Below are 27,409 nucleotides of genomic sequence, written 5' to 3'. Positions count from 1 at the left end.
GGGTGGCTGGCTCTACGTAATGAGTCTCGGAAGGATGTCCTCTGGACAGCTGGACGAACCCGATTGTATTTAGCTTTAGCCTCTGCACGTTTGGGGTCTGCAGAGGTGGTCCTGTCTTTCCCTGGTACTCGTGGGACCAAAATTTCTAGTTCTCAAATCATTCCTATGGTGGTTGGTGGTCCATCTGAAAAACCACCAATGCACTAGTCTTCTGAAAATACCTTGTTCAGCGTTGTCTGACGAAGATAACAGTCTGGTAGAAGATAATAGCTTAAATTGCGACGCATCCCTTCTACAATATAAAAATATTAGATTTGTAGCTCTTCGAAATAATCAGGAAGGTGGCTCCATTCATAAGGTCACGCCTTTCCGGATCAATAAAGTAGTAACGGGTTCAAGTGGTGCACCGAAGAACGTTAGGAAATTAAGTGACAAATCGATACTGATCGAGACGTTTAGTGACGTTTAGCAGAGTCGATCTCTTGTGTTTCACCAATATGGGCGGTATACGAGGTGTGATCAAAAAATACGGTGAATGAATTTTTATAGCGGTAACTACCGACGCTACATCCATATGCTGTAATTTGTCCAATAGCGTGATCAACTGAGACGGGCAGGGACAAGTTGTAACACGTTCGAGCTTGCCAGTCAGCTACCAGAGCCGCTAGAGTGAGGTTGTGTTTATCGTGTCTGTCGCGCAACATGGATTTTGAACAACGCATTAACATTAATTTTTGTTTTAAGTTGCAAAAGAGTGCCAAAGAAGCTCACGAAATGTTAGAATCGGTGTACGATGATAATGTGGTAACTTTGAAGACTGTGTACAAGTGGTATGACCGATTTAAAAACGGAAATGAGTCTGTTGAAGACGAGCAGCGTGCGGGACGTCCAGTAACCTCAAAAACAGCTGAAAATGTGCAAAAAGTGGAACAATGGTTCGTTCAAACAGGCGAATGACTACTCGAGAGCTATCGGAAGACCTTAACATCTCGTACGGATCCGTTCAAAGCATTTTAACTAATGAATTGCAAATGAGACGAGTGAGTGCACAATTTGTTCCCAGACTTTTGAGTGATGAACAGAAGAAAAATCGTGTGTCAATTTGCACGGAGTTGAAGGGTCATCTTCTTGCAGATCCGGACTTCATGGCCAAAATTGTAACTGGAGATGAAATTTGGATCTATGGCTATGACCCTGAGACCAAAATGCAGAGTTCCCAATGGAAAACCAGTTCATCTCCTCGCCCTAAAAAGGCACGTCAGTCAAAATCCAACATCCAGGTAATGCTCATTGTTTTTTTCGATAGTGAGGGCATAGTGCGATCAGAGTTCGTTCCAAGGGGAACAACTGTAAACTCTTAATTTTATAAGGGTGTACTGCAACGTTTGCGAAACGACGTACGAAGAAAGCGACCAGAAAACGAAACCAATGGCTTCCTTCTTCACCACGACAACGCGCCGTGTCACACCTCGCTTCTCATTCGCGAGTTTTTGGCCGAAAAAAGTGTTCCTGTCTGTCCACATCCGCCATACTCACCGGATTTAGCACCATGCGACTTTAGGCTTTTCCCAAAAATTAAAACTGTGCTTAAAGGAAAACGTTTTGACACCATTGCTGACATTGAGAGGGCCACGACCGAGCAGCTGAAAGCCCTTCCGAAAGACGCCTTCCCGAAATGCCTCCAGTCATGGAGTCAACGTTGGGATAAGTGCATTGCTAACCAAGGACAGTACTTTGAAGGAGATTAAATCGAATTCTATGTAACCTTATTACTGTTTTTAATAAAAAAATATTCACCGTATTTTTTTATCACACCTAGTAAATATAAGCGATATGGTCTTTAATACCAGTCGAGGAGTAATTTTATTGCAGGACCTGGAGATTTATGTATTTGAAATTGTATATGAACTTCGTCCACAAGGTGTTGTATAGGTGAAGCGAATAATGAAACGTCAGAGCGGAATGGAGGAACCTACTCCTTCCCTAATATTAACGTTTAACTTTCCCGTACAACCAAAGAAAATAAAAATAGATTACCTGTCAGTTTGAGTACGACCATTCATCCCCAACCTATAGCAGGAACCTACACAAATACCCCGTGTGGTTTTTCGTGTGCGACTTCCCAGTTTTTAAAAGCTTCCCTTCATCATTTCGTATGCTGAAGAATATGGTTGAGCAACCACCCGACCACACGGAATCGAAGTTTATTTAGATTAAAAATTTTAAAAAGAAAAATTGGATCACATATAATTAATTATATATATATATATATATATATATATAATTTCCTTTATTTATGAACATTATCCAATGAAACGTTCGAGGTCTTCGGTCCCGCATTGAAGACGTTAAAGTATTAATGCGCGCACAAGTACTTTTAATAATGTGCCCCAAGAAACTTACCTCCTATGGCAAGATACAGTTAACACTGTGAGGCTATTTCTGTGAAAGATACCACTGCCTCGTAGACATTCTGACACCGTAGAGGAAGACACCCTCCATGTAACAGTTGCGGTCGCCACGCCACCCCTTCCGTTACCCCTCCCTTATGGGTTTTACTGGAGTTCATCTTAAAATCTCCGACAGAAGGCATCTTTCAGCCTTGATCTTGCCTCAGTCAGGATGCAACCGTTGCGAAAAAAAATTTTTTAAAAACTAAAAATAAAGCACAACTTACGTTAAGTCTCAAATAAGACTGAGTAAACAAAATATGGAAAGGAACTGAAATCCACTACCTACCCGAATGTAAAAGAGTGAGTTCAACATGAAATTACAACAAAAGAAACCAACAAAAACTTACCAATTACAAAACAAAGAAAAGAAGAACGCGAGAAGACCCAGGGCGCACCCTAAATGCCCTCGGCAATCCTTTCTTTTGCCAAATAGTGTATAAAATTCTCAACTATGATCCATTCGGCCTGGTTTCGCCAATTAACACGGAGATCCAGCGCCTACCCAATAATATTGAGCCGACAGATCCATACGTATCAACTCATACTTTGAACAAACATACAGAACATGATGTACATCGACCAATTGCCAATTGCGGACACATTCCTGAGTCCACCACACCGAACCTCTGCAGCCTGTCCCGGAAAGCGCCATTCCCAAAAAGATATTGCATCACATACTTATTCAGGCGTACCCAAGAGGCGCCCTGCAAACTAACATCAGGAAACAGACCATGCATATAATGCCCGCCCTAGAGAAAGTTGTAGGATGCTATCTTCATGCGAGACAAGGTGTCAGCTACTAAGATACCACTAGCTACCCTCATTCTTACTGTCGCCATAAAAATTTCTGTCCCCTTTAAATTACATATTTGCAATCTCTATCACTCATTGAGCTCAAGAATTCGATGCACTAGATATATTAAATCTCCTCCCACAAATTCCAGCCCCGTCATTAATAGTAGGAAACTTTAATGCCCACCATATTTCAAGGGGCTCATCAGTCTGTTGCTCTCAAGGAAATATGATAAACAGAGTTAGACAAGACTTGGACCTCTGTCTGCTAAGTGATGGATCATGCACGTTTATGTCGTTATCGTCTGGTACATTGCTCAACATCGACCTCTCTTTATGCTCACCAAGTATATTCCCTCGTCTTAATTGGTCTGTTTCTGATGACTTTTACAGCAGTGACCTTAGGCCAATTATTATTGCTTTTGGTGTCGACCGCTTGGTGAGAAGAAGGCCACGGAGATGGATCGTTGAAAGAGTAAATTGGAACGGTTACAATAAAGCCTTCCAATCACATTACGACAATAGCGCTAACATCCTGTATCAATTAACCTCTTTTACCTCCATGGTACTCGATAATCGTAGTTGATACATCACACAAACATCTGGAAACCCAAGAAACGTCTGGAATGATAATTTCTAAAATGTGATTAGGAGACGACCGCAAGCACTGCATAAATTAACTACAGACCTGCTAATTAACATCTGAATTTGTACCGTAAGGCTAGAGCGGTATGTCGTTGGGTATTCTTAGACGCTAGGTGAGAGTTATAGATGAATTACTTGATATCAATTCACGCACTACTCCCACGTCTACTGTTTGGAAGAAGCTTAGTGCAATTTGTGGATTGCTTAAACAGTCTGTTCTTGGACTTACTCATGATAGAAAACTTCATAGTCATCTTCTGCAGTTACAACTAACTTGACAGATAATTTTTGTTCAGTGTCCCTCACTTCATCGTATACTAATGAATTTCAGAGATACAAGATGCAGATGAAAATACTATCGCTTAACACTGGTGATTCAATCAGTGAATTAAATGCTGTCTTTACATACAATGAGATTTCACGTGAACTAAAAAACTGAAGTGACATCTTCCTTGGACCTAACAACATTTGTTTCAGTATGCTCTCACACCTTTCCATTTCTGAGCTATAACACCTCTTGTGTATCTATAATGGTTTCCTCTTGCACAAGTCTTCCCATCTGTCTGGTTGGAAGCCATTGTGCCAAAATTGTAGTACTTAAAACTGCTAAAAACAAAGCATACTCCTCAGGCTACCATCCTATCTCCTTGACAAGCATTTTGTGTGAACTGATGAAGAGAATGGTAAAGCCACAGGATTACATGATATTTAGAGAAACATGCCTTTATATCTCCAGAACAGTGTTGTTTCCACCAAGGATGATCTTCCATCGACCATTTAGTGTCACTGAAAAGAACTGTCCAAACGCTTTTCTGCTCTGCCTGTGCCTTGTCGCTATCTTTGACATCAGGAAGGTGGACAACACGGCCTGGCAACGTGATATTCTAAACATCCTTAAAGAATGAGCCACAAGCAGTATTCTTACCTTTATTAGGGGTTTGTTAAATAGTCAATCTTTCTATGTTCATATTGGCTATTCTGTGTCGAGTAGCATCACAATGAAAATCTTGGAAAATTGAGTACCGTAGGAGGTGTATTAATTGCCAGTTTGTTTGTTATAGCCATGAACAGTATTACTAAATTTGTGCAGCTACCTGTTTCATGTACTTCGTTTGTTGATGATTTTGCCATATATATCACGTCCCTTTCAACAGCCACAGCTGATAACCTACTAAAGAATACATGTCTTTTAGCATGGCCCAAGGTTTCACCTTCTTGCCTGAGAAAACAAATTGTGCATTCTTTTATCGCATGCGAAACCCTTTTATTCCATATGTCTTTTTCAACGGAGAGCCAATTACTATCTCTCCTGACGTTAAATTTATAGGTTTACTTTTTGATATCCATCTTACATGGGTCAAACATATTAAACAAAAACGAAATGTTTCAAAATTCTAGTTATCATACAAGTCCTTAGCAACACCAGTTGGGGAGCCGATCAGTCATGTATGTTGCGTTTTTATTGTTCTTTAGATCGGTCTCGTTTGATTTTGCTTGCGTCATTTGTTCCTCAGCGCATCATATCGTGCTTAAGATGCAGGATGCTGTACATCATGCAGTACTTGTGAACTCTTATTTACAATGGTAGGAAGACCATCCACATAATGCAGCACCAATGAGTGTTCGTTCCCAGCGTTTACTCTACCTTTTAAATTTTGACACACCTTCTATTTTCCCAACCTATTCCTGTTCATATTCTTTGTGGAGACTTGACCCCATAAATTGTAATTATGACCTTACCATATATATTAAAAAAATCAACAACTCGTACTGTCTTTCAGCAAATATTTTACGAATTTTTCTCAAAGACAAACCCAGATGCAATAATACACAGAGATGGGTCGAAATAGAATGATACTGTTGGATATGCATTTGTCTTTAATGACAGAACTTATATTTTTGTTCTGTCTGTTATCAATAGTGTCTTCACTACTGAACTGTACAGCCAATAAGGCTTTGAATATCATTAATCCAAATTACCATCATATCCTTATTTGTAACAACTCATTTAGTGCATTCCATGATTTAGAAGATTTGTATTCTAGACATCCTGTCAAATTTATAATGCAATCGCTGAATTGAACTGGTCACAACGCACAAGTGAGTTTCTGCTGGATCCCTAGCCATGTGAGAAGTTTGGGTAATGAACGTCTGGATTATGCTGCTGAAGATGCATATATAATCAGCCATCCTTCACTACTTATGTTACTACTGCCAATTTTATTGAAATATGTAAAACACTTCTCAACCAAAGTGGGGAGTGACTGGACTGCTGTAGTAGATAATAAACTGTGACACATCAAGTGTGTTACCATGGAACTCTTCAAATAGAAAAATTTGCTGAGAGGAAGTAGTCCTCTGCCGATTACATTTAGGACATACCACAGCTACTCACGGATATCTGATGTCATCAGAAAACTCACCATTATGTGTACGATGTGACTGCTGTTTGACTGGTGCCATATCCTTGTGAATTGCATATGTTATGCGGCCTTAAATGTCATAAATTTAAATTGCCGACAAACATTTGCTGTATCTTAGGCAATGATAAAAAAGTTTTAGATCGAATATTGTTATTCCTACAAAGTATCGATAAGCTTCATAAAATTTAATATTTTTTTTATGTGATACCAACAAGCAATTTTTAATTCGGTTCTTATGTTCGTGTTTTATATTTTATTCTAGTGCTAACTATTCTTGTTATTTTAGTTTTAAAATTATTATTATTATTATTGTAGTTTTAATCTTAGTTCTTTAAACTTCTTTGTTATTTGAGAAGGGGCTCTTTACACTCCTCTGGACTTTGTTAAATTTTATTTTTACTTATTTAAATTTTATACTTTGTGTGAATTTTTTAAATAAAGTATATTTTATTTTTAAGATTCCGAATATGATATTAGCAGTAGTAAGAAAGTTTTTTGTAAGATAGCTGTGATACTAGTAGTAACTACTCTTTTTTTTGTTTTAATATGATCTATGATATATTTGTTTTGGGCGATTATAATGCAAAAGTGTTTTACGCCCAAAAAAAAGAAGAAAAAAAATCATTTTGAAATTTTACATCATATTCCAAATACAAGCCTTGATAAAAAAAAATAAAAAAATACTGAATTAAGATGGGCTTAAGTAAGTTATTCTCATCACCCTTTATTTAACCAATTTGATGATGCAAAACATTTCATTCAGTTTTTATTCAGAAATCAAATTATTATTAAAAAAATTATATACATACATATATGATAAAATAACACACACACATGCATATTTTGACAAAATGTTGCTTGTGAAACAATATCTACTGAGTACAGTAGGTCTAATTTTGTAACCAATAAAATATCATTGTGAGATGACTTAAAAAAATAATATGAAATCAATATAAATAGTAAAAACTACTGTCTGTAACAGTATATACTGACAGGAAGAAGTGCTTCTGCAAAGTACTCTTTAGCCTGGCTTCTGACCTTTGACCAGTTTGGGAGCCAGGTCGAAGAGAACGTGAACAAGTGTTCATGTTCTCCAGATGGGATACGAAGAAAAAATCACAAAATAATTAAAAGTAAGGAGAGATGAAGTCAGAGCCTTTGTTCAAAGTATTAAAAAATTCTTACTGCAAAATTTTTTGTCAAATGTTTTTAGTTTTTAAAAATATTTTGTCAGTCTTTCTTTTTAATGGATTTGATTATTTAAATAAAAAGAGCGATTTTGTCAAGTGATGGTAGATTCCCTTTATTTAAAATTAAAAAAAAAAAAAGTTCATTAAATCATCATTCTTTATTGCGATTGGATAGTTATTTAGTTGCTCTGTTGCTTTTTCTATTGTCCATTATTTTTCTAAAAACATTCTCTCCTGCTGCTTGTATATTTGAGATCCTCTTTAACAAACTCCTTTTACCCTTTCTTGGTTGTCCTCTTTTTAGTGAAAGTAGTAAAATTTAAAGACTCAGTTTTTACCTTTTAGTTATCCTCTTTTCTGTTTATTTATTTATAGTTTGTCTAATTTAGTAAATAAAAAAAAAAAACACTTTTATCCCATGATTAGAATGGTAGAGCAACCAACCTATGAGTATTATGGTAGTGTAGTTTCAGTCAAATTTTAAATAAATTCATTCTGCAGATTTTGTTTAAATTTATTTAATCATTCTTGCTTGATGAGTGGAGGGAAAAATAAGAATAGCAGTTAATTTGCTTCAGATTTCTGTGAAATAAAAATACTCATATTATCTATCGTTTGTATATATAGTTCATTGATATTTTTGAGTATTAGGAATATTTTAGTAAAATGTAGGTCGTATATTATTGCTAAGCAATTCATTAAAAATGTTGAAAAAAGGAAATCTGAACAAAATGCAGACAAAAATCTAGGTTTTAAAACTGTACATTTTATTTATTAATGTAATGGTAAAAATATCACAATTGCTTGATATTGTTGGAGAGAATTTATTTATAAATTATTTAATGTTTTCATTTTAAGTCTTGTAACTATGGTTTTACTGATTGTTAATAGACTGTGTATTGGTAAATATAAACCATTATTATAATTTTATGTTTATTGTTTTAGGTTGGATCTGCAACAAAGAGGCCTAGAACGTCTGAAGATTTTTACCTCTTTTGTAAATTTGTCCTTGAATATGTGAAATATGATGGTGATAAAACTGAGGTATGTACACATCATGTTGTTACATTTTAAAATAGATTAAATATTATTTATAAATACTTTTAATCTATATATTTTTTAAAGAAAAGTGTTTAAAATTATTGTATTCTTATTAGAGGATTTAGAAGTATATTATTATGTTAAAAATAGAATGACAACCAGGAGTAATAGACCCTCCTGTCATTTTCAGCTAAAATGACAATTGTACTTTTCCTTTTTTATTTTTCACTCTTCATCTGACACTGTCATGACACTTGTGTTATATTTAGAAAGCATCCAGTTGTTTTATTATGTTACAGAATGTTTGTGTGATCATTCAGTTATTGAAAGATTTTTTTTATAAGTTTATGAAAAGTAAATTTGAAAGTGGGTGACTGAATACCCCCATTCTGTTTATTGGAAGCATAGACTGATTGTAGTGGAAATTTGTAATTTTTAAATTGAAAGCAGTTTTAAAATTAAGTCGTCCCTATATCCTCCTATATTGTGTGGTGTACAGAAGTATCCTATTGAACCATAAATTGTTCACCCTGACCTCTCTAGAGGTTGCCCTATATATAATAGAAACCATGTTCTTAGTTATTTTATATTTGTGTATGAATGTATGGATGTTTTCTTTTTTTTACTATAAGCTGATGGTAATTAGGAAAGCTAAGTGGTTAGTAAAATTCTGATTGTATTGAGAACTGAATATTTGATTTTTTCTAGAATGTTTTGAAATTTTTTTTTAGGATGAAAGAGATTCATCAGCTAGTCCAATGGGAAGTACAGGAAGTGTTAATGAGGATGAATTTAAATATGATGCAATTTCAGATAATTCTCAGGAGGAGCAAATTGAAATAAGTTCAGGTAAAGAAATTTATTTACATTTCATTGATTAACTTATTTTATTGTGATGTCCACATAAGATTTTTTACTATTTATTATGAATAAAAGTAATTGTGAATCAATTTCCTTGCTTCTTTTATATGTAATATCAGGTGTTTATAACTTTTATGAAACTATTATTTTTAACTCATATTTTTTATTGAAATGTTTATAAAATTAGAGAAAGTTGATGATTATTTTTGTTTTAATTCGTTGAGCAGCATGACAAAGTATAAGAGTAAAATGTTGATATATGTTAGTGTTAGTTTAAAAATGTATTTATGTTTGTGTTATGCATTTTCTGTCGCTAGGAATTTTTTTGATTTTGTTTTGTAGTTGTTTTAAGATGTTATTTATAAATTTCATGGATAAACCTGTGCCAGGATATTTTACTATATTAAGTTCCTTCAGCTGATAGAAGTATATGTAAGCAATTAATTAACAGTAAATACAAACATTCTCTCAAATAAATAAATACCAACACACATTAACGCCACATTACCACCAACATTAATAGCACAAATCACAATAAACTAATCAGACATAATGATTTAACTTTCATCAACTATCCTGTTGCTGCTGCATACAAACCTCAACACATATGTTGAGAATTATTATTAGATGGTAGCTGATGTTTGTAAAACACCTCAGATATAACAAACTTACCTTGAAAATTTACAGAAAACCCACAACCACACATTTATTACATATCTGACCACCTCATACAGCATAAACGGATGTTACATTACCTAATACATACCCCTTTGCCAGCTGAAAACTACATTGGAGAACTTTATACAATGAAACATCTGACCCAGATTAGTGTCTACCCACTCACCCCAAAACATGCTACATCAAATACAGAAACAGAAAAAAGTAAGAAGACAACTCTGGGATAGAAAATACTTAACGCTAATGTATATCAAGCAAGTTTTTTAAAATTATCAATATGTTCTGGAAAGAATCCATTACTTTCAAAATAACAAACAAGATATACAAGGTCATAGAAAATACTAAGAAAATGTGTACTGATAGCGATTCAGAAGTTTAAAATTTTAACTGAAACAGTCGAACTATGTACTACATCGGACAAACTGGACACACATTCACCCATATTTTACAATACCATATAAAAAACCAAGATTAACCTATTTAAATTACTGTAATTAACCTAATACCTAGATTACCGAGATTAATCTAATATTAACAAACATTACATATTATCTGACTATATACTGTAGAGGTTTCCTATCCTTTTTAAGGTGTTTACTATTAACAATGACACTACCATCACTCCACTAAAGAAGGCTATGCTAATTAGCTCTGAAAGGTTCCTTGGAAGAAAAATTCCAGTCCTTTGAAAATTAGTGTAATTTTTGGAAATATTATTAAAAATAGTAAGTTATTAAAATTGTATTTTGTAAAATAAGCATTAAAAGCCTACAATAATGCTTATACAGTGTACAGAGTGTCCCATATAAAACGCAACCCATCAATCACTCATCCATGAAATTTCAAAAGTCAAGTTTACTCCCCTACTCGTTACTGAAATGGACTCGTCCAACATCTGAACATCACGGCGACGTAGTAGAACACTACCGATAGTAACAACAATGCAATCATAACATTCAGTGTATTGCTAGAGACAAGATGGTGTTTTCGCTAGATGAACGTGTTTTCATTGTTGAGTCGTACTTCAGTACGAAATCAGTGGTTGCAGTGCAAGATTTGTTTCGCCATAAGTACCCAGATAAACCAGCTCCTAACAAAACATCAGTATTAAGATTAGTTGCAAAATTTAGAGAGACTGGTTCTGTTAATAACAAGGAACACAAAAGATCTGCGTCAGTGTTGAATACAGACACAGTCACTGAAATCAAAGACCGATTACTTGCCTTGCCAAATAAATCGATCAGACGTTTGTCTGCTGAAATTAATTTGTCTAAATCAACTGTTCATCGGGCGACCAAACAATTACAATTACGACCTTATCGCATTCAAACGGTTCATCGACTTCTTGAGCCCGACAAAGAAAAACGGCTACAATATTGTCAACGGTTCCGTCGGTTTCTACGTGAGTGAATTAATCTTATGGATTCGTTATTTTTCACAGATGAAGCATGGTTTCATTTGGATGGCTATGTAAACAGCCAAAACGGTAGAATTTGGAGTGCTGAAAATCCCCACGTTTATCACGAAAAACAATTACACCCACAGAAGTTGGGGGTTTGGTGCGCAATATCGCAGAAGAAAATAATCGGTCCTATTTTTTTCGAGTACACCATTAATGCAGAACGATATCAGGATATTTTATTTCAGTTCATTGCACTCTTGGAAGAGGAAGACAGAAGAACTGCTGGCTACAACATGATGGTGCGACATCGCACTACGCAGGTTCAACTTCTGATTTCGTTGAGGAATTCTTTGGTAATCGTGTTATCAGTTGAGGCTTGTGGCCACCAAGATCTCCAGATTTGACTGTGGCGGATTTTTTTCTATGGGGTTACCTCAAAGAAAAAGCCTACAGCAACAAACCACGAACACTTGAACAATTGAAAGTCAATATTGAACAAACTGTACTAAATATCCAGCCACAAACTTTGAAAAAAGTTGCAAGAAACGCTGTAAAAAGAATTGAAGCTTGTATTCAAGAAGATGGTGGCCACTTCCAACATTTACTCTAAATGTAAGGTAATGGATGGTAATAATAAAAATTACATTTACATTTACACATGCCTTTTTATTATTTCAATACCTACCAATATAAGGTTGGGTTGCGTTTTATATGGGACACCCTGTATTATTATTAAAAGCATATAATATTTTCAGTTCATTGCGCTGTATCAACTGAAAATTGTTTCATTCTGACCCTGTATTATATGCTTTCAGTTATAAGAATTACTGGAGGTGAAATTTCAGATATACCTGTTTTATAAGCGATTTTTTATTTGCATGTATGTTTTATACAGTAATTTCACATCGCTGAATAAGCACTAGTAATTTATATTGTAACTTTATCCTCATTGTTTTAATGATTAAGACATAAGCAGTGAGAACAAAAATTCCTAGCAGATATATTAAATTGTCATTTATATTAATTTAACATGTCAGTCAGTCAAATTTGAAATCTGTGACTCATTGGTTTTCTTTATACAGATTGTATTTTCATCATTTTGCCTCTGATTTCAACTAATCTGTAATTATACAGATTAAACTAATTATGCTGTTAAAAATGTGACTCATTTCCTGTGTAACATTTTAAAGAAAATTAATTACATTTTCATATTGCTTTCACATTATAAGAAAGAAGCATTTGGAAAAATATAGTTAAAAGAAGAGACAGACTTATAGGCCACATACTAAGGCATTCTGGAATAGTCGCTTTAATATTGGAAGGACAGGTAGAAGGAAAAAATTGTGTAGGCAGGCCACGTTTGGAATATGTAAAACAAATTGTTAGGGATGTAGGATGTAGAGGGTATACTGAAATGAAACAACTAGCACTAGATAGGGAATCTTGGAGAGCTGCATCAAACCAGTCATATGACTGAAGACAAGAAAAAATTCACATTATATTTTTCTGTTTATGTTAATATCTTTCAGTGAAGTGCTTTGACAGATCTTATTAGTTATTATTATTTGTGGGATTTATTCCTTGTGTAAAATTTGTAATTAAAATATCCTACCACTTTTTAACTCAAGAATACTTTTTTCATTAATGTGGTTGGCAGTTACTGTGTATCTTTTTCTTCTTAATTTATTATAATAATCAAAATTTTACTTTTAGTAAATTTCTGCAATTAAAAGTTATACTCCACCTGGCAGTGTTATAAAAAGAGGCTACATTTAACATTTTTTATTATAAAAAGGATTTTTATTAGAAAAGAACTTTAATAAATCTACCATAAAATAATAAAGTGACTAGAAAAAGCAATATCGCTCTTTACATGGATAAGGCTTAAGTATAAGTAAGCAAACATTTTTTTTTGTCTAGGCGAAAACATTTATTAAAACTTTTTATTCATTAGAACTCTACTCAATAGGGGATCCAAGGTTCCATTGAAAATACAAGGACAAAAAACAAAACAATAATGATTATAACAATTTAACGTTTAAATTCTCATCCATAATGGAAATTGAAACCAAGATCATAATATTAAACCGGATCTAAACTCTAGGTGTAAATATTGGTTTACATTATTGCATTATTTAATTCTATTGAATTTTTATGTAGTTTCATGAAAAGGTACCTTTTTATCTAATATTTTCTCCGTAATTCAGTTGGTACAAAAAGTAATTAAATATTACACAAAAGGCCCTGAATTTGATTTCCTTTGACTTTGGGTTTGGCATTTTTTCATTAAAAGAATTCCACTAGATAAATTTCATTAACTGTATATACCAATGCCTATACATTTTTACCAGAGCTTTCTCTATCTTTACACTTCTTTTACTTCTGCAGTTCTTATTAAGACCTGCAGACTTTATAAATTTTATACACACGTTATCGTATTACTATGACTTATATGAATTCTCTTAAAACAAAAACTCACTGACAACATTATGATAATTCTTTTGAAGCTTTTTTTATCTTTTCATTAAGCCGTATCAAGTTTTTATTTTTTTTTAAATAATAAATAAATAAAAGTTGTGATAATTCACTATCAAATTTTTATAAGATTCTTAAAATATGATTTCACATTATGTATCACTTTAATTTTAGTTAAATTTCAACTCTCTAAAAAAACAGATGCAGTTGAAGGTTTAATAGAATAATGAATGATGTATATATTTTAATTTTACATTGAAGTAATGAATTTGGAATATAAAATCTAGTCAGAACTTGTTGTCTGTACTTTGGGAGGGATTAGGAAGTCCACTTTTAGTCAGTAAATTCTTCAGCCATAGGCTTTCCATAATGGATTTAATCTACAGGTAGACAACTCCCTGTCTGATTCCACCAAGGATGACCTAGACATACAAGTCTTGGAGTCCTTGGTGTGAATGTAGTGAGGCTCAGACTTATACTCTTATATCAGATGTGAAAAAAGAAGGGAACAGTGATAAGGAAAAGTTTTGGGTGTTGAAAAAAATATGATATATCATCCTTGGAGGAACTAAAAACAAAAGTTAATCAATGTCACCTATATGAAATCTCATAGCCCCGCTGGACAACAGGTGTTCATCGTGCCCAAAATCCCTCTGGAGATCAAGCCATTTTTACTAGGATGTGAGCAGCACATTACCAAACAGTGATTTTGCATCAGTTGGCTTAAATATACATTGCAACAAAACTGCTTTCCTTCTAGAAATTAAAGGGCTGCCAGAGAACAGATACATACAAGGTTCCTAAAGGAACAATTTCTCCTATATCCGCAGTTATATGGCTTACAAAAATATTTAACTCAATTAATTTTTCTGTATTATTTATAAGTAAATGCACAACTGTCTTTTGAATTTATTGGGGGTTTTCTTCTTACTGTTTGGTACATTACTGTTGTTCTCGTGGAATTCATTAATTTCTAAATATGTAACACCTAGTTCATCATCCATCGGTACTTCTTTCATGATGACTGGTTAATCATGTACATGTTAAATTCACTATGTTTTATAATCACCTACCAGGATTTACCACAACAAACATTGAATTAAATGCTTGTGGATGAGTAGACTCTGCTCTTGTCACACAGCACATGCTGAACTTGAATTTATTTTGATTTTAAAATACTTTCAATGTAACTTGTTAATATTCATTTTTATTTTAGTTTCTCATTATATCCTGAAAAATGTTTATTTTTCAGACTGTGAAAAATGAGTGTTTTTAATATTAATCTTAAATTAGAAAGCAATGAAGTGGTCTAAACTGTTGCTTAACTTCTTGTTAAATTCTTATTCCCCTAAATAATAATGAAAATAGTCAAGCAGATAAATAAATGAAAAAAAAAGAGATAATCTATATATATATAAAAATGTTAAGTTCGTTTGTGTACGGCTTCAAAAACTCAAAATGTTCTGCACCGATTGAGCTCAAATTTTGGTACGATATATAACCCACATCAAAGATTGTTTTCATCTATTTTTAATAAATCTATCTATATATTTTTAATTTGTACATTTTTCATTTGGAAATGTAAACAAAGGATGGCCGCTGTCAAACACAACGACCAAATTTCTTTGAATTATATTTAACAGCTAAAACATCTGTATTTTTTTTAAAAAAAAAAGATTAAAAAAAATTTTAGCACGATATATAACCCGCATCAAAGATTGTTTTCATCTATTTTTAATAAATCTATCTATCTATTTTTAATTTGTACAGTTTTTTAATAAATAAGAGGCTAATAAATCAGATAGAAATGTAAACAAAGGAAAACCAATCAGATCAATGCAAGATGGTCGCTGTCAAACACAACGACCAATCACAAACAGCCCGTATGGCCGTTGTCAATGTAAACAAAATCACAACTGATTAAGTAACAAATTTCTTTGAATTATATTTAACAGTTAAACATCTGTATTTTATTAAAAAAAAACAAAAAAAAAAACACCAAAACAAAAAGAAAAGCCACCAAAAAGGATGACTTACAGTAAATAAATTAAAACACCCAACTTTCTTATAGCCCAGATAGACTTAAGACTATGCAAACAAAAAAAGTCAAAATAACCAAATACACAGAAAATAATATCCCTACATAATGACCAAAAAATCCTTTGTTAGGTTATTTTTTTACATATATATGACCAAACAATCGTTTTTTGGTCATTTAGCGTTCTTTACTATGTAAAAGCAAAGATCAAAATTCACAAATAGTAGCACTGAAACCACACAACTAAGTATTCGTTTTTTTTTTGTTTTTTATAACCTCCGAAACCACCGTTATGCATTGCTTCAGATGATGATATGAATGATTTATAGCGTATGAAAATGCCATGCCTGACCGGGATTCCAACTCGGAACCACCGGATTAAAGTCCGAGACGTTACCACCCGCGCCACAAAAGCCGGCAAACATATTTGTTAGGAGCCGAATAAAAACACGACTTACCAATATGGCGTTGTGTGTCAAACCAATTTTATACGGACTATAATTACTTTTAATATGCGAAACCCTTTGCAATGCTTGAACATTAACTTAAACCTCTTCAAAAATTATTCCTTTTGAACTAAGCCACATTTTGATATCATTGTTTTTCTATAACACGGCTGGAATTCTTTTCATTTAATGATAAGAAGTGTTGTCGAAGACAATAATCGAATTCTCTTCTAAAGGACATAATACACCGCTAAACTATTTCTAAATAATTCAAATTCGTGTAATTTTTTTACGAATCGCGTTTTTATCAAAATCTCACCTTTTTCTCAATTGACCTGCGGGGTTTTGTTTTCTTTGGAGACTGTAATTCATTAGTAGATTCATACTCGAGATATAATTTTAGCACGATATATAACCCGCATCAAAGATTGCTTTTATCCATTTTTCGCATCAGTCGCATACCTGCAACCGCGAGAAAACAGTTTTTTTAACGGTCAGCTGTGTACCAGTGACCACGCCATCTGCCGGAAGCGAGGGGAACACTCGCCATTCTAGCTAACGACAACCGCAGTCACATGTGAAACAATATCTGTTCCCAATTACATTGTTTATTAACAAAAAAAAAAAAAAACGTATCCACTTGTATCTGATTCAGATTATTATACAATCTTAATTAAATATTAACTTTAATCGAGGTACTTTTGTGTGATCGTGTCGTGATTGAGCTGTGCCTTTAACCAAGCTCTGAATTTATTAGAAAACAACCAACAGTGGGATATATGTATTAATGACGCGTGCAACACTGCACATCCAAACCAAATTCGTGCATTATTCGCAATTATATTGACCGCTTGCTTCCCTTCATCTCCCACAGAGTTATGGGAAAGATATCGTTCGCATATGGCTGAGGATATTTTGCATAGAGTACGCCTAGAAAATACCAATATGACCATGGAATTTACAGAAGGCATTTACAACGAAGCATTGATAAATATTGAAGACAAGTGCTTAGCTATTGCAAATAAAGTTCTTAGTCAATTGGGAATGCCAGCACCCACCCGAGCTGCGATTGCTTCATTTGATGTGGATTTACGCTGTGAACAGAGTTACAACATTGGTGATCTTCAGTCATATGTCCAATCAAACATTCCCAAATTAACGCGTGAACAGAAAGGCATTTATGATCGCATAATGCAAATGATAAATGACGGAGTTGGGGGGACCTTCTTCTTGGATGCGCCAGGAGGAACTGGGAAAACATTCCTCATTAGATTGATTCTAGCAACGGTTCGATCAAAAGATGACAATTATCCTGTTGTGGAATATTAATCAGCCAAAACTCTGCAACGGCACGCGACTTGCAGTTAAGAAATTGATGAATAACATAGTGGAAGCAATGATTTTAATAGGGCCTTTCAAAGGTGAAGATGTTCTCATTCCTCGAATACCCATAATCCCGACCGATACACCATTTTAATTTAAAAGATTGCAATTCCCAATTCGATTGGCATTTGCAATCACAATCAATAAAGCTCAAGGTCAATCTTTAGAATTGTGTGGTTTAGATTTAGATGCGGATTGCTTCTCACATGGGCAACTGTATGTTGCGTGTTCCCGAGTCGGCAATTAGATAGCCTTTATATCTATGCAGACAGTGAAAAAACAAAAAATATTGTATATCCACAAGTATTGCAAAATTAAACTTCTATGAAACGTATGCTTTGTTTTGTTTCTCATTTCTCATCCATGCAACCACAATGTGCCACAGCGAAGCGTGGCGGCTAGAGCTAGTAATAAATATTAATTGACAAATAAACAGTTCTTATGAAACTATAAAAATTATTATTTTCTATTTTTAGAGTATATGTTAATATTAATTATTAATATTTTTAGAATAAGAGTAAAAAAAGTTTTGAGGCATTCCCAATAGCTTTCCCAAATTTAGCTTAAAAACCTCTAAACCACTGAAACATCGAGTTCATATGCTTCACCATGACCTAATGCATGCCTCTTATGTTCTATATGATTGACTGTTATGCCTTGCAGATTGTATATATCTTATATGCTCAAAACTAAAAAAAAAGATTTTTAATAAATTTAAAATTCTAAAAAGTTATTAGATTATTATTATTATTACCTTATCCTTGTGTGTAAAGAAGTTTTTGCATCATTATTGATAAAGTATTTTCCAACTATCTAATTCCAATATATTGTACATATAATATTAGTATATGTTGTAATATATTATTACAATTATATTATATAATATATTATTGTATTATATATATATATATATATATATTACCAGTTTTCAGACTGTGTTGGGCTATGGTCAATTTCTCTGATCTTCTGTATTTATAATAATCCAAATGCCCCTTTATTATACTTTGAATTTTTCTTTAAGTTGGCTTTTTGTATCTTAAATTACAATTATTGTCTTTACAAATCAGTTTATAAATCATTTAACAGGTTTAATTTAACTTAAGCATTTCTGAGGTTGGACGCTATGTTCCTGAACATAGTAGCAGTAACGTTAAAGTTGTGATTTTTTTAAATATTTGTTATTTTGTTGTTATACAAAGGCAATATGAAATTTTTGTTCATGCCCAATCTTGATTCTCTGTTGTTGTGAAGAAAAATTATTTAACTTGTGTTTTTCCTAAAAATTTAGAAAAAGACTAAAAAGCTAGTATCAAGTTAGATAATTCAGTTTCAAAAAATAGATATTGTCTGTTTTTTGTTGCATAATATGGAAAGAATTATTGATAAGAATTTTTGGTAAAAGGAACATAATAATTTTTAATAATATAATTTATAATGCAATAAAATAAAAGTAAAAGTGGAACTCCGTGAACTTTTCAACATTAGAAAGTTCTAAGCCTCATTTAAACTCTTAGCTATAGATTATACAATGTGTCTGTAAAATAATAGTGGGGTTTTAAGTGGTTATAGCATCGGAACAAAGTGTTGTAGAGAGATGAACTATATTTTAAGTGAAAGGTAAACACTCTTAAGTTTCTTGTCTGTTCAGTAGATTTCAGTGTATGCCTCTTAGTTACCCTGCAGACATCAAGACAATATTCAGTCTCTTGTTATATACAGCAGAGAACTTCCGGCATGGTAGAAGAAACAGCTTCAGTGATATTTTCTTTTAAATGTTCCAGATTTCAAACTTGAATGGAATACACTTGTGTTTTTACATAAACGCAAAAATATAAATCAATGGGGGTGAGGTTTGGAGACTGTGGGGGCCAGACTACCCACTCTTCTCATCCAAACCATTGTTGAGGAAATGTTTCATTAAAAAAATCTTGCATGATTATGGTGAAATATGGAGGACCTTTGTCTAACTGAAAAATGGAATTCTCTGATAGTTGGGATGCTCCATATCCTGGAAGTTGTTTCCCATTATTGTTTTTTCAGAAAAAAAGAAGAGGCCAGAAGGTTCAGTACCCTATTTACAAACATTATGCCAATGTACTCATCTAGAAACATGAAACATTACTTCATCACTAAAAATGAACTCGTTTAAAAAATCATAATCCCGTTCTAACCTATCCAGAATGTCTACAGCAAATTCAAATCATTTCAGTTTGTCCTGTGGATAAAGTTGTTGTAACACCTGAATTTTGTATGCAGTGAAACGTAACAATCTTTTTAAAACATTGTGAACAGTTATTTTAGGAATGTCTAACTGTCTAGAAAATTTTCGCATGGATTTCTTCAGGTTATGCAAGAAACTTGTTCACACTGATTTAATTATTTCATCAGACACTAACGGCCATACTGGATGTGTTTGTTTCAGTAGGCTGCCTGTTTCTTTGAGTTGTTTGTCTCATTGCCAAATGTTATTTTCAAACAGGGATTCTTTACTATACACACAATGGTATTCACACCTAACATGTGTAACTGACTCAAACAGTAAGCTGCATCATGCATTGAACCCTTATTTGCATTGCAAACATGATGACTAACACGCACATGCTACTTGCGTGTACTGGAAACACAACACTCATGCGCTAGCTTTTTCATATAAAACTTAAAATGTTTTTCTTTCATTTAACGTAATGCTCTGAAATGCTTTGTTCCAAAGCTATAACCATCTCAAACCTGATTGTTATTTTGCAGACATACTGTATTACAATCTGGTTGTATTTGCAACTTTAATTTTAAATCACTGATGTACACAAGTGTTCTACTCCATGAGCTACACAAGCAATGGTACTGTCTTGAACTCCTCAAAAGTTTCAGTTGTAGTGATCTTGACATATATCTTTTTAAAATAAACTTTTGTATGGTTTTCGGTTATGTATTATATCTAATCATTACCCGCGGTAGCACAGTGAAGATTTCTTTCGTTTGCATTGAATTGTTTTCTATGTTATACCCAAAAAAAAACTTTTGGTTAAGACATACAAATGTTATCCAATTGGGGGCCCTGATAGTTAAATTGCAAGGAGGTTAATGAGGATAGGTGTACGGTAGAGTGATCAGAAACATGAGAATTCTCTTTAGATGTTTGGTTCAGTGGGAGTCATATTGAATACAGGATATTGTAAAATGACTTTCCAAGGATAGCATTTGGTAAGTAAAGTTGTAATCATATTCATTGTTAAATAAAACTGTAATAAAACATTGTTAATTGTTTGGATTTCACCTTTTATGTAACCCACAAATCTGATAAAACACATCAAATAAAACTATTGTAGTAAATGTATTCACTTTATATGAGTGAGATGACTTCACACTATGTTTGTAGTTAGATTTTACCAGACTTTATTTTCAGCATTCTGTGATACCACATTTCTAGTGGTTCAAATGTTGGTTTTATTGGCTTTGCTGTAGTCCAGTTTTAATAGTGTAAAATATAGTACTTTTTACAAATATTTAAATAATATCTTCTCAGTTTCTTAATTATATTTAGCCCGAACAACTTTCTTTCTACATGGAAGCTTTTTTGGTTTGTGCTAATCTGAGTTAGATAGTTTCCATAATTCATAAGTCCTTCGTGATGCCACTATTTAAATTTCGCATTTAATCTTAATATTTTAACTAACCATTATTTTCTGTTCAGATTGTTTTCCTTAGTTTATTTAACTCTTGTTTCTTTTCATATTGAACTTCTTTAGTAAGCAGTGTATACATTACAATACTGTACTTAAGAATAATTTTTAGTTTTTAACAAAATAACTAATTGTCCATAAATCTTGATTTTCCTAGTGAATGTTAAGGGTTATTTTGTTTATCATTATTCTGGTATTAATAAAAATAAACAGGTTTTTATTTATATCTTAAATTTATATTTTTCCATAATTCTTTAGTTGTTCTACATATATTTAGAAAATGATGCACAGAGATGAAAACAGCCAGGGACTAGGGAGCAAAGTAGTAAAATAAAATAATACAAAATTTTGTTTATTATAAGCTTATATATTGCTAGATCAGTATGACATTTGATACTCAGAATCACAATCATCTGTACAATGTAATTATTTCCATTGCATCCTTCAGAAAAGTACAAAAATATTCTGCTGCTTATAAATCTGAAGGTTCCAGCCATGTTTTAAAATTTAGTAATGCTTTAACACCTCATTTTAGAAATAAGTGCTTTGACACAATAAACATTGTGTTTCATTCACTTTGAAACAGTGAGATTTGTTACAGATAAAGTAACTCGGCTGTCTATGAGAAACAAAAAAAAAACATAGATTCCATGAGTTTTAAATGTTATGTCATTCATGAACCATAAACAAATTTTGTGATATATTTAGGTTTTTCAGACACTTCTTAGAACTTTTTAATTTACACTCTCAAGTAAATGATATATTCTTTGTAGTAGTCATAGAATATAACACGATAATTAGGCAATGTTAACATTAGTTATCGTTGAGGTTATAGGTTTAACCCCATCACTAAATAATTATTTTCACCCTTAAGCTGATAGTTTGGTTATGTACATGATAATGTTACTTTAATTTCTTTAGAATTTTGATTGATAATAATATATTTTTTTTTTTATTGTGATGGAACATATTTATTCATAAACACTATTTTTACTTTTCTGTATAATTCAGATGAATAGTTGAACATTGTTATATTGTGTATATCAGTGATATATATTTTGCTCAAAAACAAATTTGAAGTTTCCCTTTCTTTATACAATGATATTTCTAACGAAATAGTATTAAGTTTTTACTATTTCTCATTTAGATATTTATGTTGATGTATAAGTTATAATAATTACTTGGGTATAACTATTTCTTATATTTTGCTTGGTTTGTTTACTAAAAATTTATAATTCAGAGTTTTGAGGTTTAGATAAAATGGCTTCATCAGTGGTAATATTTATAATCAATTATGATTAAAAAAAAGGTGTACAATATTATAAACACCCTATCAAAATTTTTAATACTATCAAATGAACATTAAAAATTTTGAAAACATTTGTTTTATTGTGAAATCTTTTCTATGGAATTTCACTTGAGGCAACAGCGTTTGACATGTCACCTGCTAGTGCAAACACCATCCTAGCTTATAAATTAGCAGTGCTGATGGTTATATTCTATCATTTACACACATTTAATGTATTTGTTTTAATGGTTCTTTATACTCATTTTTCCATTTACACCACTAATCTCTTTAAAATTTTGATTGTGTGAAAGACTGCTTAGCATGTTATAAATAGTATAAAAATATCAAGGCTAAGTAGAACAAATTGAGGCCCATTATGGAATTGACTACAGTAAGCATATATTGCAGTAGTAAAGACAGAAATAAGGTTATTGATGTTGAAACTACTTTAATGTTTCCCTAATGCATTCGTTATAGATGAAATATTAATTGCTACTGACAGTGAAATAAAAGATTTTGTTGGTATTACTGAACTTTGGGCTTTACTCCAGAATCACACTTCGGTTTTACCCAGCTGTGTTTTGGTTTCTGAAGGAAGTCTTTTTTTTTCTTAAGGGAATGATTTATTTATAGTAAAATAAATGTAAATATCAAAGTTAAATACTAATATAAAAGGTCACCTATACATTCAGGTAGTTTCTTTTTATGACTAATAATTTTCAGTTGTAATTTTATAAAGTTTGGAAAAATTCAATGAAATTTAATTTAATTGTATTTTGCTTTAAGATAGGTTTTTTAATAATTTAATTATGAACTTTAAAAAGTTTATCTCAAAATGAATTAAACATTGAATTTAGTATATCAGAGTCATACATTTTATATTAATTTAACTAAGTTTTGATTGCTTGATTTTATTTCAGATAAATTGAATGTTTTTCTGTGCTTGATATTTCAGATGATGAATCTTATGATGTTATAACTTGCTACTGTAGAAAACCATTTGCTGGCCGACCAATGATAGAATGCAGTAGTTGCTTGAAATGGATTCATTTCTCATGTGCAAAACTTAAACGGTCAAATATCCCAAAGGTTTTTATTTGCATTGAATGCAAGCAAAGAACAAATATTCATATAGATTCCAATCAGAATACGTCTTCTGCATAAAATGTTATTACATTTTTTTAAATTATGATGTTACATCTATATTATATATTGTTTTTGTTATTTTATTTTATTGTTGTGTTTGTTTAATGATTAGTATTATTAAAGAATTTTTATATTTTTGCATTCTTCATGCTACTTGTAAAATTAAATGTATGTGAGTGTGAGAATGTGTCCATATGTATAAATGTACTACAAGATATATTTTTGTTTTATGTATTAAAAAATATGTTATATAAATCAGGATATGCAATTATCAGCCTGAACACCACTTTGTGAACTGCTCTGATGCTCTACATCATCATCAGTTGATGAATTATGGAATGGTAGGATGTTCCTTTCCTCTTCAGTAATCAACATGTCTGAATTATGCTCTGTTATTTTTATTAAAATAGATGAGAAGTTTTCTACCATAAAATCTATGTTTATCCTAAACATACCCATATTATTTTTTAATTAGCCAGTACCACATTTAGATAAATATAGTAAATTTGGTTGGTGCATGTGCACACCATGCACGTGAGAGATTATAGAAAAGTGAACTGGATTTAATTAATAAATAACTATATTATATAATTGTGATTTTTTTTTTCTTATTAAATTAGGAAGAAATTTTATGGGTTTTTATGATTTACTTTGTTCATAATTACAGCTACAGAATAACACCTAATTGCTGCTGCCTTACCTTTTTTTTTTTGTGATGAGAGATACACAAATGAAATATTCAGTTAAAACTGGAGGTTGGAATAATAGATTTTTTGAATCTATTATTTTCTCTCTGTCCCTGATGAAACAATCTATTTTAAGGGTTTGTAGCATAATTGTATGTTATTGAATTTAGGAACCATGGCTACACGATTAAATCCATTATTTCCAGAATGGAGTTTTTCAAAAAAACTAAATTGCAAAAAATTGATGCTGGTCAAGTGAAAGAAGATTCTTTCTTTTTTTTCCAGAAAAATGATTGCAGGGAATTAATATTATGAGGAGTTTGTTTTTTCTCATATTGAAGATGTAGAGAATCAAAAATGTATTATTTTTAAGAAAGATGTGCTTTTGCATTTTACTCACTTTCACTTGGTGTTTGATATCAAGTTTTGCAATGAGTTGATTCTTCAAGGTGGTTCTGTTTTGCAGCCTTCCTGAAGATTTTATTAAATTTTTTCACTCTTTTCTTGGAAGAACAATACTGGAATTGTTTTGTAACTGCTTGCCATATGCTTCTTTCAGTTTTTTGGGTTCAAAGTAACTTATACAATCTCTTTCCATCATATCTGTTCTGAGTTGTTCACTGTTTCTTTTTCTCTATTATTCTGATTAATCATTTGTCTCATAACAATGACCACCATTTTATTTTATTATTTTTTTTATATATCTACATCTATGTTTTTCTGTTTTTTGGCCTCTGTGAATACAATAATATTGTTGTTCTTTCTGTTTAACTGATCATTGCCATTTTCTTATCATACTACTCTCAAAAGCTTTATTCTTCTTTCTTTGATTCTTTGACAGCAATCATACAGATCTTGATGTACAATACCATACTCCACATAGGTTCTTTTACCCCCTTCTTTACTTACAAGCTAATGCTGTTCAACTTTGAACAGTTTGTTTCATTAAAAAGTTGTTAAAAGTGTGATTTGAAAATATTGTAGAGACAGACATGGCATTAATTTATATTATTAAAATCATATATAAATCTAGAAAAAACAAAACAATAATCTATTGTTATTAACCAAAAGAAAAAAATAATAAAATAATATTACACAAGGCAGGCTACACTCAGTGTTATACTCTAGCACTTTAGGTATTTTAAATAAAGAGAGAGAATAATTTCTTCAGCATTACAAGTTTACAAACTTGTGAAATCTAGTCCACTTTTTTATGATCGTGTGTGTGTGTGTGTCTAGGTGTGTGTGAGTGCATGTGTGCACACACACATATATGTATATGTGTGTGTGAAAAAATATACAAATTTATTTTTTAAGTTTAATTAATTTAATTATGTAGGTCATCCATACTTGTGCCATTGAAAATAATGTATGCTTATTTTATTAGTTTATTTATGTCTTTATCTTCATAAAATAAATTTTCATAATAGCATTTTATAAATAAAGCAAATACTTATTAGTAATTTTTTAAAAGTGATCTGTTTATAAAATTGTTTGAAAATTTCATTTTTACAGATTTGACTTGTACAGCTTTATTTAATCTTATCAAATCCTTTCTGTGCAGTGTATTTCCCTAAATTCTTCTATTATTTATCAATATCAAATTTTTGGTAATTTTAAACTTTTAAGAAATTAAATGTGTTCTTTTATTTTAATTTGTTGAAGTATACTCGTGTATCCTTAAACTGCATGTGATGAGTATTTATTTGTTGTTTGTAGATTTCTTATCTAAATGATGAATTTATTATAATTTTATTTGACATAAAAAAGGTATTTCATCTCCTATTTCTGGCTGTGAATCAGTTATTGATTGCATTCTAAGAACCAATGGAATGTTTAAAAAATAATTTTTTATACATAAAAAAAATAAACATAAAATATAATCTGTAAAGAAATTTACCACAAAATTATAATACTTTTTGTCTAAATATATAGACTTTTAATTTTAAGTAAAGATTTTATTTTAATTTCCTTTGTTTCATTAAATCCTACGTGTAGCTGAAGTAGGTTGGAGGTAAGTATACATCAACTGATTCTGTTGAGAGAAAATTATAACCAATTTTGCTGTAAAAGTAATAAAATAATTTTATTTTGAAATTATCAGTTAAAAATGTTACATAAATATTTTTTTATCATTTAAAAAATAATCACCAGACGTAAGCTGTTAATTTATGTATTGTAAAATGGTTTGTAAATATTGTTTTAGAACTTAAAATTGATTAATTTTGTATGATATTTTTTTAGTTTATTTGTACTTTATATATTTATAAATTTATTTATTTGAAATTAAAAAAGAAATAATATTCCTGTTTTTCTGTTTTGTTTTGATAAATTTTGTTATCGTGAATCTTGAATCTATTACACCCATCTGTCTTTTAATCAACTCATTTTATTTTATTTTGATTTTTTCTCTAGGGCTCTCACACTTCCCTACATCCTGCATTCACCTCTCACAATTGTTACTTATGACCAGGAACAATAATATTTTGCCATTATGTGGGGAAGAGAGTGAAACAGACAGCCTAAAATATTTTATAAGGCTCAGGTTGTCACTTATCTTGCTAAATTTTAACATTTGCTGTTGAACTTTTGTTTTGTGTCCATCATTTGCATGTTAATTCATTGTCTGACATTTGGTCATGGATGTTATTGCAGTGATTATATCTTCCATTTCCATTTCTTCTGCAGTACAGTAGATCCTTATATTCCACTGTCTCGTCTAGCAAGGTTTGGAAAATAAATTGCACTTTATTATTCTTATGGTTGTATGTAGATATCCATA

The 27,409-nt window shown here is 31.7% G+C and overlaps 1 protein-coding gene across 1 annotated transcript in view; it reads left to right on the top strand.

Moving 5' to 3' along the window:
- The window catches only part of LOC142323223 (PHD finger protein 23-like), a 61,611-nt gene extending 35,603 nt beyond the window's left edge, over positions 1 to 26,008 (top strand). Inside the window, exons 3-5 of the mRNA XM_075362582.1 lie at positions 8,449 to 8,547; positions 9,276 to 9,393; positions 23,751 to 26,008. Of these exons, the coding sequence (XP_075218697.1) occupies positions 8,449 to 8,547; positions 9,276 to 9,393; positions 23,751 to 23,959 (426 nt within the window). The 3' untranslated portion in view covers positions 23,960 to 26,008. The remainder of the gene's footprint in view (positions 1 to 8,448; positions 8,548 to 9,275; positions 9,394 to 23,750) is intronic.
- Positions 26,009 to 27,409: the final 1,401 nt, after the last annotated feature.

Source organism: Lycorma delicatula, chromosome 4, assembly GCF_047948215.1.
Source record: "Lycorma delicatula isolate Av1 chromosome 4, ASM4794821v1, whole genome shotgun sequence".
Lineage (NCBI taxonomy): Eukaryota > Metazoa > Arthropoda > Insecta > Hemiptera > Fulgoridae > Lycorma > Lycorma delicatula.
Note: the sequence above shows the minus strand (reverse complement) of the source record. Positions and strands in the feature narration are given on the sequence as shown.